The sequence below is a fragment of the Typopeltis vanoorti genome, chromosome 21, assembly GCF_054136105.1.
Source record: "Typopeltis vanoorti isolate ZY-2024b chromosome 21, IOZ_Tvanoo_1.0, whole genome shotgun sequence".
Classification (NCBI taxonomy): Eukaryota; Metazoa; Arthropoda; class Arachnida; order Uropygi; family Thelyphonidae; genus Typopeltis; species Typopeltis vanoorti.
The window spans coordinates 48,649,172-48,663,255 of record NC_143569.1 but is presented as its reverse complement, the minus strand read 5'-3'; the positions used below and the strand labels follow the sequence as shown (position 1 = coordinate 48,663,255).

Genomic DNA, 14,084 nt, shown 5'->3' with positions numbered 1-14,084 from the left:
GGAATAAATGCAAAAATATAATATGAGTAATATTGCTATTCGGTGGGCGTGCACCACATACCCTGAATATACACCCCTGATATATATATATATATGTGTGTGTGTGTGTGTGCATGTGTGTGTACACACACACACACATATATACATAAATAAATAAAGTTAGAAAAATTAGCAGATTTAAATAAAGTACTATCTCCCACAAAGGGATAGACACAGACCATTGGACTCGTTTAAGTTGGGACAATAAAGTAAAATTCCACACATTCCTTTATAAAGATGTACTATAAAATCAAAAGAAATATAAAAATGGAGGAAAGAAAAGTGTGAAATGTTACTTCACTGTCCTAACTTAAACAGATCCAACGGTCTGTCTGTCCCCTTTGTTAGAGATAGGAAAATTAGTGGATTTAAAAAAGTACTAACTTTATTTATGTATATGTATTATATGGTATATATCTTTAAGTTAAGGAAATTATCGACTGTATTTAGTTATCTTACATTAGCTACTTAGGTAGCAATTTTTAGAGTCTGTTATTATTGTTTAATTGTTCTATGTACTGAAGATGCCTTAAATAAAAATATTACATTTAATTTTTTACGAGTTTTCCTTGATTTTTATATTTCTTTTGAATATGACAGTTGCAAAATGCTCCTGCTATTTTCATCAGAGAACCAGTGCAAACAGTGAAAAAAAAATAATAAATAAAAAAGTTAGCTACTAGAACAAACTCGACCTCAGAGAATTCAAGACAGGCACCATCAACATAAGAAGTATCAATGGAAAGGAAGTGGAACTAAACATAATAATTTATGTTTAGTAATAATAACTAAACATAAAAACACAATTTCTTCTTGAATGGCAGGTAATTTCAAGTAGAGCGATACGGGAAAACAGCAAAATAGGGAACCAAAAAATTAGACTTAATTGTACCTCTGGTCCTATTGAAGGGAGAAATAAAAGAATATTTTGAGTCAGAGAAAACAACTGACATAAAGAAAAAGTTGGAGATCTAAACAAATTAAATAATAAACAAACTAAACAAATAATGAGAAGCACTTGCTAGGTATCTAGTCATGACACAGACTATCTTATCTGTGTCATGACATCAATACTATGTTTTAACATAAAATATACACAAATTCATGGGATGAAGAATAAAAGAAATAAGAAAAGACTCAATGACTTATGTTATTGTTCATGGCAATACCAATACAAGGGTACAGGACACAAGAGTATATTATTATTGTACAGGCAACTCCATGGAGTCCAAATGCTCATCACGGGAGACCCAAACGATTTACACAATGTTATACCTCTCAATGAACCCATTAACAGATAAAGCGTTCACAAGTGACTGGCAACTCATTCCACTCATTCACAACTCCCTGAGCAAAAAATCTAGTCCTCACATTCCTAGTAACCACACTTTTATTCAATTTCCAGGGATGACCTCTTGTTCTGGACCCTAGCCAAGTGCTGAAACATTTTCCCTGCATCAATCCTATAAAACTCTTTAAGCAACTTAAATGTTTCTACCGTATTCCCTCTTTTTCTCCTAACCAACTTCTGCAATCCACACACCCTCAATCTATCCTCATAAGGAACATTCCACAGACCACTCACCATCTTGGTTACTCACCTCTGAATCCTCTCTGCCACTTCCTCATCCCCAAGAAACCCAGGAAACCAGTCTTAAGCACAGTAATCCAGATATGGGCATATCAAGACCTTATAAAGAGGAATAACTTCCTTACCTCTACTTGTTAGTGTTCTTCAAGAGCCAAGTAATCTTATGGGCTACCTTAACAACATGTCCTCTAAACTTTAATGCTCTGTCTACCACCTACCCCTAAATCTCTAGCTTCATCTATTTCATGGAGTACAGTTCCATCAATTACACAGGCTTGTAATCTATTTATCCCAAAATACATAACTTTACATTTCTCCACATTAAACTGACACCAATTATCTTTTACCCATATGACAGTCTGTTTAAACCATCCTGCAAGTTCTCGTTGCCTTAATTTCATCAACAGCAAACAACTGAATATTCAGCAAAATTTCATTCATCAGCAAACAACTAGAGCGACTGGTGGCCAGACCATTGTGCAATCTCCTGACCATACCTACACATGGAAACTCAAAACGTTCACAACGGTTCTTCTTCGAACCAGCTGATAAGGAATATTGGACATAATATCCGTATATCTTCCAGTTAAATGTTGAGTGTATTAGCACATCAAAATGTCAATGTCTTTCTAAACTTCTACGAGAAAAAAACGTCGATCTACTTCTCATTCAAGAATCGCATATCGAAACTGAAGATCAAGTTAAATCTAGAGCAATAATTCCTGGCTACAACATTCTCGGGATTACTTATAGTCGTAGCTACGGCAACATATCATATGTCCGAAATGGTATTGAGAATGCTGTGCAGATATCTTCTTTGACTGATGACGAAATCCATAAGATCACTGTTAAAATAGCAGACATTATGATTGTGAATGTATATAAACCACCTGCAATTATTTGGCCAAATGATGTTCTACAGACATACTCCCACCCAACGGTGTACTCTGGGGACTTCAACAGTCATCATACTTCTTGGAAATACGATTGGAATGATCAAAACGGGGAAATATTAGCTGAATGGGCAGATCAATACCGTCTTCACTTGGTTTTTGATGCCAAGAAAAAAGGCACCTTTAAATCAAGAGCCTGGAATAAGGAATATAACCCAGATTTGACATTCGTCTCCACTGATAGTGAAAATCTGCCTCTACAGACTTTCAGACATATTCTTGAGGTTTTTCCAAATAGACAGCACCGTCCTATCTTTATGGAATTAGGAGCCCAAATTCCAATGATAACATCATTTCCTAGACCAAGATGGAATTTCCAAAAAGCCGACTGGGAAAACTTCACTGTGGATCTAGACGCACACCTTAGAAGAATTCTCCCAACTTACAAAAACTATACACGGTTCACTGGAGTAGTTATAGCGGTGGCAAAAATACATATTCCTTGAAGCTACCAAAAAGAATACATGCCGAATCCCTGTATCGGGAATTCCTTGAAAGTAAGGATCCTGAGATAGGAGAACTGCTCCATAATCTCAACGCTGCTTGTAGGGAAAAGTGGATTCAAATAACTGAAAGCATAGATTTCAAACACTCTAGTAGAAAAGCCTGGTCGCTACTTAAAAAGCTTGGTTCAAGCCCCTCTGTACCAAAGAAATCTCCTCTTGTCAATCCGAATCAGATAGCTGCTCATATTGTTTTGCTTTCTAGAGCTCTGATAGGTAAAGAATATACTAAAGAGGTAAAACGCAAACTAAAGGCTATGAAGTCTGTAACTCAAAAGAACCAACAATTCTCTTTGCCTTTTTCCCGTGAGGAAATATCCTCGGCGCTTCAAAATATCAAAATGGGGAAGGCTCCTGGATTTGGCAATGTTCGTAATGAATTCCTGACGCACTGTGGGCCTTATGCAAGATCGTGGCTTGCTAAGTTCTTTAACGATATACTTGAAAGTGGCTGCGTTCCTAAAGAATTTAAAAGGACAAAAATCATTGCTGTATTAAAACCAGGTAAGCCAGCAGACAGAACTGAAAGCTAATTTTCATAGCCCTTTTAAGTGCAACCTACAAATTGTTGGAGAGACTAATATTGAACAGGATCAGTGATAAAATTTTGGAACGTGTTCCAACAGAACAAGCAGGGTTCAGAAGAGATCGCAGCTGCACAGATCAAGCTCTCAGCTTAACAACCTACACTGAAGCAGGATTTCAAAGATGCCTGAAGACTACTGCAGTCTTTATTGACTTAACAGCCGCTTACGATACTGTTTGGAGGGAGGGACTCATATATAAATTTCTTAAGGTCATCCCATGTAAAATATTGGGTCATCTCCTAAACAACTTACTGTGTGATCGATATTTCAGGGTAGTCACTTTAAGAAGCATCAGTAAACAGAGAGTGCTTAAGAATGGATACCTCAGGGCTCAGTGCTCACACCACTGCTTTTTAGCCTTTACATCGCAGATATTCCTGAAACAGTCAGCCATTTGCTTATGCAGATAAGCAAACTTCCTGAAACAGCCAAGAAGTTTGCTTATGCAGATGATCTAGCTTTGGCGATCAGCGACAAATCTATCAAAAGAACTGAAGAAATATTGACAAATGATCTGTCGGCTTTATGGCAGTTCTATAAAAAATGGAGATTAACACCAAATTCTGGTAAAACCAAATGTTCTTGCTTTCACCTCAATAACAGACTTGTAAATCAAAAATCAGAGATATATGCTGATGGAACATTAATTTCGTTTAATCCGACACCTAAATATCTGGGAATAACTCTGTCATATAAACAGCATATGATTAATATCACTGCTAAAGTTCACACCAGAAATAACATAGTTCAGAAGCTATGTGGAACTATATGGGGCTCAAGTGCCACAACTCTGCGGTGCACCGCCATGGGATCTAGTTTACAGTGCAGCAGAGTATTGTGCTTCTGTCTGGCTCAATAGTTACCATGTCAATAAACTACATGCTCAACTTAACTCCACTCTGCGTTTAATAACGGGTTGCATTAGGAGTACACCCTTACAATGGCTCTCCACTTTGAGCCATATTGCTCCTCCGGAACTGCGACGACAGGAAGCCTTGCTTCGTGAATATAAAAGAATTTTAAATAACCAAAACCTTACGATACATGAATTTATTCCAGATGCTTTATCTAATAGACTAAAATCCTGAAGACCTACCATAAAAACTGCTGTAATTTTCTTAGCCAGAATGACAGTATGGTGAGTAGGTGGGATGTACTGTGGTCCCAAGCAGTATCACCTGAAGTTCGTAATTACATACACATTTTCCAAAAACCATCTGGATTTGACCTGCCCTGGAATATATGGACGACGGCCAACAGGATTCGTACAGGCCATGGTGTATGTGGAGACTTACTTTCAAAGTGCTATAAGATACCAAATCCCCACTGTCCCTGTGGAGCCGAGACCCAAACTATTTACCATATAGTACAGGAATGCAAGCTGACAGCATATCCAGGTGACTTTAAGGACATCTTTGACCTATCCCCAGAGGTGATCAACTGGATCAAAAACCTAAATGTTAAAATATGACAAACTAATCTTCGGTCTGATGCTTGTCATAAATTTCATATTTGTATTTGCGTGAATGTAGGCTTTTTTTTTTTTAATCATACATGTGTATCTTATCTATACTCATGTGTATTATATCTTATTGTCTTTTAACCATGTGTACAAGCCATACGATAAATAAATAATAAATAACTGAATATTTCCTATATCATTTATGTACAAATTAAACAGTATTGGTCCTAACACTGAACTTGCAGCACACCACTAGTCACCTGGATTCTGCTTCTCTGTATACCACTTTTTGATATTTATTCATCAGCCATCTTCTTATCCACATAACCAGTGTCATATACATCCCCCATTTGTTACTCTATTATAAAAAGTTAGTAAATTACTAAGGCATGACTGACCTTTCACAAAGTCATGTTTCCCCTCATACAGTATTCATATTTTTATCTACCCATTCTTGCATGCTTTTTTGAACAATTTTTTCGGTACTTTTACCACCATGAATGAGATGCTGACTGGGCTATAATTTGTTACTACAATTTTAGAACCGCTTTTATGCAAGGGAATTATTTTGCCCTCTTTCCACACCCTTGGAACTCTATCAGAGCTGAGACTTAAAGAGCCTGGTCAGAGGCATTGCCAGTTCACTTACACATTCTCGCAAAACCCGAGCTGATATCTCATCTAATCCCACAGCTGCATTTACATTGAGATGCTGCAATATCCTCAGAACCTTCAATTCATCTGTCACATATGTTACAGCAATAACCTCACTTAGATGATATAACCTTGCAAAGTGGTCACTCAGTAACTCAACTATTTTGTCTGCTTCTGTCACCTCATAGCCATCATCACTCATTAAGGTTAATCTTCCATAGTCATTCTTCCTCTTACTTGCCAAGTAACAAAAGAACTCTTTGGGATTTCTTTGGCCTACTCAGCTAGATTCTTCTCGTCATCTGATATTTTGCCTTCCTTGATATGTTGGTCAACTTTCTTGTCAGAGCCTTGAAGTGTTGATTATTTTGCTGGTCACCTTTCTCCTTACATACCCTTTACAGCATTTTCTTCTTCTGCAGGTTATGGATTTGAAATAGGAAATTATCATAATTTAGTTTCGGACAGGATAAAAATGAATATCACATACTGAAAAGAAAAATATGCAAGAAAGTTTTAAAAAGAATCAAAGTGAAGAAGCATTAAGAGGTAAGCTGTTCAAATATGCAAACACTATTGGAACAAATATGAACGTTTGAAATACAATGATCAAACTTTGGAGACTCAGACAGATTGACTGATTCAACCAGAGACATTAAGTTGTCTGCAAAGACAGAAAAATTAGAACTCCATGGTGGACTCGTGAAGTTCAAGTATTAGTTGCAGAAAAGAAGAAAGTATATCAAAAGTTCATAGCATGTAATTTGAAGTGACGAAATTTTTAAAAGCAGCTAATAACTCGTGGGAAGACTTCAGTAAAAACATAGAAAATAAATATCAGAGGGATGGCAAAGTTCTGGAAGTTATTGAAAAAAAAATTTAGAATGGAGAAAGATATCCTAATGATTCAAGTAATTACTTTTGAAAGTTGTTAAGTGAAAAAAAGTGTAACAGAATAGTTGTAGAAAAAATTAAGGAGAATACAATCAGCAGTACATATCAATATTTGAGAGAGAAAATGTCATTAAAAACCTGAAATATGGAAAGTCAACTGGAGTAGATGACATTTGAACAGAAATGCTCAAATTTTAGAGGTACACTGGTGTCTAAAACCTAAGGATGAACAGTATTTTAGAAGATGCAAATTCAGATGAATCAAGTTTATAGCAATTTATATAACTGACGATTTCAAGAAGAAAGCAGGTGCGCAATTAAATTTTTGAATGGCACTCAACAGGATAAAAGGCAAAAGGCTGTGCTAAGCAAACTGTGTTTGAAGGAAGCTCTTTTCATGAAGAAATAAAGTTGCAAACTTGGATGTCTTGTAATATCTCAAAGACATCTAGATGATTTCATGTGGGGAAGAATTATTGGAAAGCTTGAAGAAGGCTGCAGAATTACTGGTATTACCAGACAGTTTGGAATCTCACATAATGATGTATCCAGGTTTTGGACAGCATTTCAAATCAGTGAAATATGTTCGAGATGTTTACATAGAGCATGAAGACAGATTTTTGGTAATAACAGCAAAACATATTCACTCCACCACAGAAGGTCAGCTTGCAAGTTGACTCTATTCAAGCACAGGTAGGTAGATATCTTCACAAACTGTAGCAATACATCTGCGACAGGTAGGCCTATACATCTGAAGTTCCTTTATCTGTGTTTTCTGTGTCCCTTTATCCACAGCTCATTTTGGAGCACATATTTAGTGGTACTGAATCCATAAAAATTGGACAAGACACTAATGGGCTAATGCACTCTTTACAGATGAACTGTTTTAGTCTTTTCTTTGATTCTAGATGACACTTGATCTGGTTACCATTGCGAGAATGTTTTTGAAAGGGATAGATATGGCAGGACAGACATGGGCCATGGTGTAGGGAGGTGTTATGCTTAATGGATGCACCGAGCTACAAGTGCAGGAAAAAGGGACTGACTGGTGAATGACATTTCAATGAAGTTATTCAACGTCATGTTCGAATGTTCTGGGGTGCTGTAGGCAAAGAATTCATTTTTATGGATGAAAGTGGCACAGTACATTGTACATGAGCAGTGGAGATACTTCTGGAGACTGAGGATATTAACTGAATCAAGTGACCATCATGCTCCCCAGATCTCAACCCCACCCCCCATAGAAACATGTTTTGGATGCAAGAGGGAGTGCATTGCTGCTCAAAATTGCCCTCCAGAAAATTCACCAACCTCCTTCTATGCAAAAGAACATACTTTAGTAAAATGACAGTGTTCAGTTATTATCTTACCAACCATAATGTCCCTTCCCTTCTTATGTGGTTCTAGAGTTGATCTTCCTAAAAAGCTGTGTGTGTGTGTGTGTGTGTGTGTGTGTGTGTGTGTGTGTGTGTGTGTGTGTGTGTGTGTGTGTGTGTGTGTGTGTCTTTAACTATTTTGCTGCTTATAGTGATATTTTTAGGCAGCAAATTTGCTATCTTCAACTTGATTTCGACATGTATGTAGCAAAGTTGGAAACATCTCTGCAATCTTACATAATGTCATCACTTTCAGAATCTTTGATATACCTACTTCATTAAAAAATAATATATGGATATCTTAACTTTCTAGCTAAATCATTAATAAACTGTTTTAAAAAACAAACTGAATTATGTTTGCTCTGGAATGGTTCTTAAACTATTTTTAAGGAGCATTTGCAAAACAATAATTATTTTTTTACTACTTCTTGTGCTTGAAATATGATCAACTCTCACAAAAAACATTATCATAAAAAATACACCCACTATAAAAAACTAACGAAAACTTCAGGGGCCAATGCTTATACTATTGCAGCAGTATAGTATTGATGCATAGCAAAAATTTCCACCCAAACTGTTCCTGTGGCCCCTGCTAGTTTGCCATAGTGAGAGTTCACTGAATATTATTATTATTATTATTCTAAGACCCCATGGAGTCAGATAGTTATCCAGGAGGACCCTTTTGTCATACACACAACTCATCATACTGAGCCTTATACACATTCAAGTTCTCCGCAGACACTACAATCTCAAGCAAAGCATTCCAATCATTCACAACTCTCCATGCAAAACACCTGCTTCTCACTCTCCTGCTCAAACCCTCCTTATACAGCTTCTATGGTTGACTGCTTGTTATCCCCTGATCTCCCAACATATTACGAAAAACCACTTCAACATTGATCCTATAACAAACCCTTACCAACTTGTACATCTCTATCATATCAGCTCTCTTCCTCCTATCCATTAAACCCTGTAAATTGCACCTTTTCAACCTTTCCTCATATTCAACATTCCAGAGATCAGAAACTACCTTAGTCAATTGCTTATGGAACCTTTCCAACATCTCTTCATCCTTTTGAAAACAAGGTGACCAAACCTGTGCACCATAGTCCACATATGGGCTACTCAAGGCCTTTCTCATAGACAGGCTTATACGTTGGTTATGCATTACTAAATCACTTGAGGAATTGACAACGTAGATAAGAATATAAATTAAATTACACTTTAATAAATATTTCCGATATTTTGGCAATGTCACGTTGCCATCTTCAAAAGGAACTTACAAAAAAGGCACGTGCACTACAATACAGTAACTGAGAATGAAGTGATGAAGCTATTGTTCTCCTAAATGTCCTGATAGTACCAAGAACATCTATTAGCGGGCTAATAGGTGTTCTTGGCCGTTGGGCTGAAGGTCTGCTGATGTAAGCCTCCCAAATTTGGGGCAGTCTCATACAACCAAATTTGTTGAGGTTTGGAGAGTTTCTTAGGGCAGAGGCTGATTCCATGAATAGTCTTTCGAATTTGTATTTGCTAGTGTATTACTGTAGCTTTCTTCCACCGTATTCTGTGACGTGTATCCAGAGCATGGTCTGCAACACCAGAGTGGCTGTACTTGTGAAAACGGATGTAGTCCTTGTGTTCCGAAATTCTGATATTCGCTGTCCTGCCTGTTTGGCCAAAATAAGACAGTTTACAGCTGCAAGGGACTCGGTATACACCAGGTAGGTCTAGGGAAAGTGGTTGGTCTTTAGTGGAGCGGATAAGGGATGCCAATTTTCTGTATGGTCTGTAACAGGAGGTCAAGTCATGTTTTTTTTAAGATTTTGGTAATTTTTTCATTGGTGCATCAGATGTAGGGAATGGTGATGGATTTAGAGTAATCCTTGTGGTGGAGGGGGGGGGGGAGGGTTGTGGTTTGTTGGTTTCGATATTTTTTGGATTTTTTTTGGGGTCAGGGGTTGCCATTGGCTGAGAAAGTGTTGAGGATGTGATTTAGTTCAGTGTTTAGAGCCTTGTCGTTAGAACAGATTAGTTTACCCCTGTTGTATAGTGTTTTCACCACTCCATATTGTTGTGAGGGGGAATTGTTGGTGAATGTACCTGCCTGTATGGGTGGGTCTTCTATAAACTGAGAAAACCAAGGTTCCATCAGGCTGGCAGGTGACTAGTGTGTCTAGGAAAGGGAGGCTGTTGTTTTCCTCTTTTTCCAGGGTGAACTTGATTCTGGGGTGTTGGTTGTTTAAGGTGTTAAGAAGGAGAGGAGTGTATCAGAGCCATGTGGCCAAATAGCAAACACATCATCAACATAGCGAAGCCATATGGTTGGTTTTTGTGGGGCAGAGGCTAAGGCTTTTTCTTCAAAGGCCTCCATAAAGAAATTGGCCAAGGGTGAGGAGAGTGGTGAACCCATGGCTGTCACCTCTATTTGTTTGTACAATTTTCCTTGCCAAACAAAATAGCCTGGAGTTCATTGTGAACTGAAATAGGGCTGAGATATTGGGAGAAAATTTAGCTTGGATTAGCTCTAAAGTTTCCTGGAGTGGGACATATGTGAATAAGGATGAGACTTCAAAGCTGACCATTATGTCAGTATGTTGGAGTGTAAGGTTTTCTATGCTGGCTTTGAAGTGGGCTGAGTTTTTTATGTGTGATGGTGTGTTGCCAGCATAGTGTGAGAGTGCTTTGGCCAAATGTTTAGCTAATTTGTATGTGGGGGAATCAATGCCATCCACTATGGGATGTAATGGCACATTTTCTTTATATATTTTTGGGAGTCCATAAATATGGGGGGGGGGGGGAGTATAGAGTTAAACGGCTTTAATCTGTTGGTAACTTCTACAGGCCAAGAAGTAACTTTCTTAAGGAGCCTGTGAAGTTTTCTGATTTGTGAGTTGGTGGGATGCCCTAAGAAACTCTCCAAACCTCAACAAATTTGGTTGTATGAGACTGCCCCAAAAACATCAAACATCTCATACAACTTACATCAGCAGACCTTCAGCCCAACGGCCAAGAACACCTACTTAGCTGTTGGGCTAAGGAGGGACACCATCAGGACATTTAGGAGAACAATAGCTTCATCACTTCATTCTCAGTTACTGTGTTGTAGTGCCTACATGCACATGCGTTTTTGTAAGTTCCTTTTGAAGATGGCAATGTGATGTTGCCGAAATATCAAAATTATTTATTAAAGTGTAATTTAATTTATATTCTTATCTACGTTGTCAATTCCTTAAGTGATTTAGTAACTCAAGGCCTTATACAATAGAACAAGAATCTCATTACTTCTATAAGTCAGAGTCCTTTGCATCATTCCCAGAATTCATTGTGCTGTCCTCACAATTTTGGCAATGTGTCCCCTAAATTTTAGGTCCTTATCCACCATCACCCCAAGATCTATTTCCTCCACCCCCAATGACATATCCCTACCAAATGTAAATTCTACATCCCATCTTTTTTCCCCAAATTTTAAAACCTTACATTTTGCAACACTGAACTTGCATCCCCACTCACTCCCGTGCCCATTCACTCAGTCTATTATGTCTTCTTGTAAGGCCACATCTGCTCTAATCATCATAGTTCATCCAAACTTTGCATCATCTACAAACAACTGTATATCTCCTTTCAAATTTTCCCCAATATCATTAACATACAGGTTAAGCAGACTCCTGAGGCAAACCACTAGTGACTTCCTTCTTCTGGGATATTCCTCCCTAGTACACAACTCACTGACAGCTATCAGATAGCCAATCTCCAATCCAATGTACTAATGTAATATCCAACCCTATCTGCTCTAGTTTGACTATCAACTTCAACTTATCATGCGATAATCTATCAAAAGCCTTTGCAAAGTCTAAAGTATACTACTGTGTATCCATCTCCCATGTTCAATGCAGCTGTCACCTTATTGTAATAAGTAAACAGATTAGTAAATAATGACTCCCTTTAGCAAATCCATGCTATCCATCAAAGATAATACCCTTGTTATCAACTCAGTTCTGGATCCTGAATCTCACCAGTCTCTCCAATACATTAACCACAACACCTGATACACGGATTGGCCTATAATTGGATGATTGAATTAGAGTCACCTCCTTTATGAAGCAATACAATCTTGCCTTCCTTTCACTCCTTTAGAACTCAATCCAATGTAAGAATCATATTAAACAAATATGTCAAAGCAGATGTCAACTCCTTGGCACATTCCTTCAAAATACGCTGTGATACATCATGAAGTCCCACAGCCTTATTAATATCAAGTTTGCTTAATTTCCATATACCTCTTCCTCACTAGCAGTCAGTCTCTACTCCTCATCATCCACCACTCCCAAACTCTCCATGATGTCACATTGACAAGGATGAAAGACCTTTGTGAACTGCTAATTAAATATCTCCACTATATCGTCTGCAGCAGCTGTCCTCCAATCTGGCTACAAATTGAAAGGACTTCCTAGGATTTATCTGTTTGGGTTTCATCAAAGATAAACTTTTGCTACCCTTACCAATCGAGTCATCCTCTTTGCCTGTTCTTTGTATTCCTCATGGAAGTGCTTATTACCACTCCTGTTATGTTGCCTCTATAATGCCTTTTTTTTCTCTGTATTGCATGTTTAATCTCTTCCATTTCACACTTTCACCAATTCATCCATTTCATACCTACCTTATTTAGCCTTTGGAATACATTTAGACATTGCTTCTACTCGATAGTTCTTGAATATCACCCAAGCAGGAATGATCTCCTTTCCACACAACTCCTCATTCCATGCTACAGCTGAAAGTTGTCTCCTGAGCTTCTCATACTCACCACCTTTGTAGTTCCACATATACCCGTTCCTTGCGAAAGTCTTCAGATGGTTGACAACCATCTATATAATCACTTCATGGTCACTCTCCCAATTGGAGAGTGATTTGACACCTCATTTATAACAATATCCTCTGATAAGATGATCAAATTCAAAACCCTCAATGCTGCATACTGCCTCAGGTGGTTGTCCCTCAGAAACTCAAGAAACTAATTTTCTTTACTTCTGGTTGCTATTTCATCATCCCAATCTAACCAATTTTATTATACATTTCCTGGTCAACTACCCTCTACATTACCAGGTCTATAGCAACATATGACTTTCTAAAGGTAGTCATTATAAATCCATTATACTATAACTCTGTACTTATGAATAATAAAGAAAAAGAAATACGGATGGACATATTGTGCAAATAACTGTTAATACACTATGCAAATAAATTTCTGTTTTTTACTCAATCTTTATCCTGCTATAGTTTACTCTGGACATGTAAAATTGCTATAAAAATTGACTGGTTATATAGGATTACTGAAATATGCAGCATAAAATAAATAGAGTAATTACCTTCTGCTTCTTTCTTTTATTTGTTGATTTAACTGTGCAATGGTGGCTTGCATTTTGCGCACTTGAAATGCAACATAGCTTGCTATAGTTTTCAAAGCATCCAACTAAAAGGGAAAAAAATATATATGGTTTTGCTAACATTATCTTTACTGAATTATTCTAATACAGCAATGAAAAAGCAGAAAAAAAAACATTATTCAGTATTCCACCACTACCGTTAACAACATATTAAATACTTAACATTTACTCATTTTATATCAGTATATATGAATAAATGAATGAATAATAGCATCACTGAATAAGATTTTACACCAAATTTATAGTGCACTTTTAATGAAAAGTCAACTGCAATGTCTGTGAAAACCAGAACTGAAAAATGATTAGTGGAATAGTATCAGTTGCTGGATGGGAAAAATATTGACAAGGCATGGGAAGCATTTAAAAAATACTTAAATGATGGAATATTAGAATATGTCTCAAGAATTCGAAGAATAAATAGGGTAGAAGTCAAACAGGATGTGTGAAAGTAGGATGTGTAATTCTTATTAAGCAAGAGATCTGTAAGAAATGGATGATGTGGAAGGAACACCATGTGCATAAGGATAATGTCCTTTATGAAAATTATAAGCAGCAGGCTAGAATAGTCACAACTGTTGTAA

At 37.2% G+C, this 14,084-nt stretch overlaps 1 protein-coding gene across 1 annotated transcript in view; it reads right to left on the bottom strand.

Annotated features, from left to right (window-relative positions):
- The window catches only part of LOC150094836 (coiled-coil domain-containing protein 39-like), a 350,814-nt gene that overhangs the window by 232,733 nt on the left and 103,997 nt on the right, over positions 1–14,084 (bottom strand). The window contains exon 9 of the mRNA XM_090411364.1: positions 13,426–13,529. Within this exon, the coding sequence (XP_090267490.1) occupies positions 13,426–13,529 (104 nt within the window). The remainder of the gene's footprint in view (positions 1–13,425; positions 13,530–14,084) is intronic.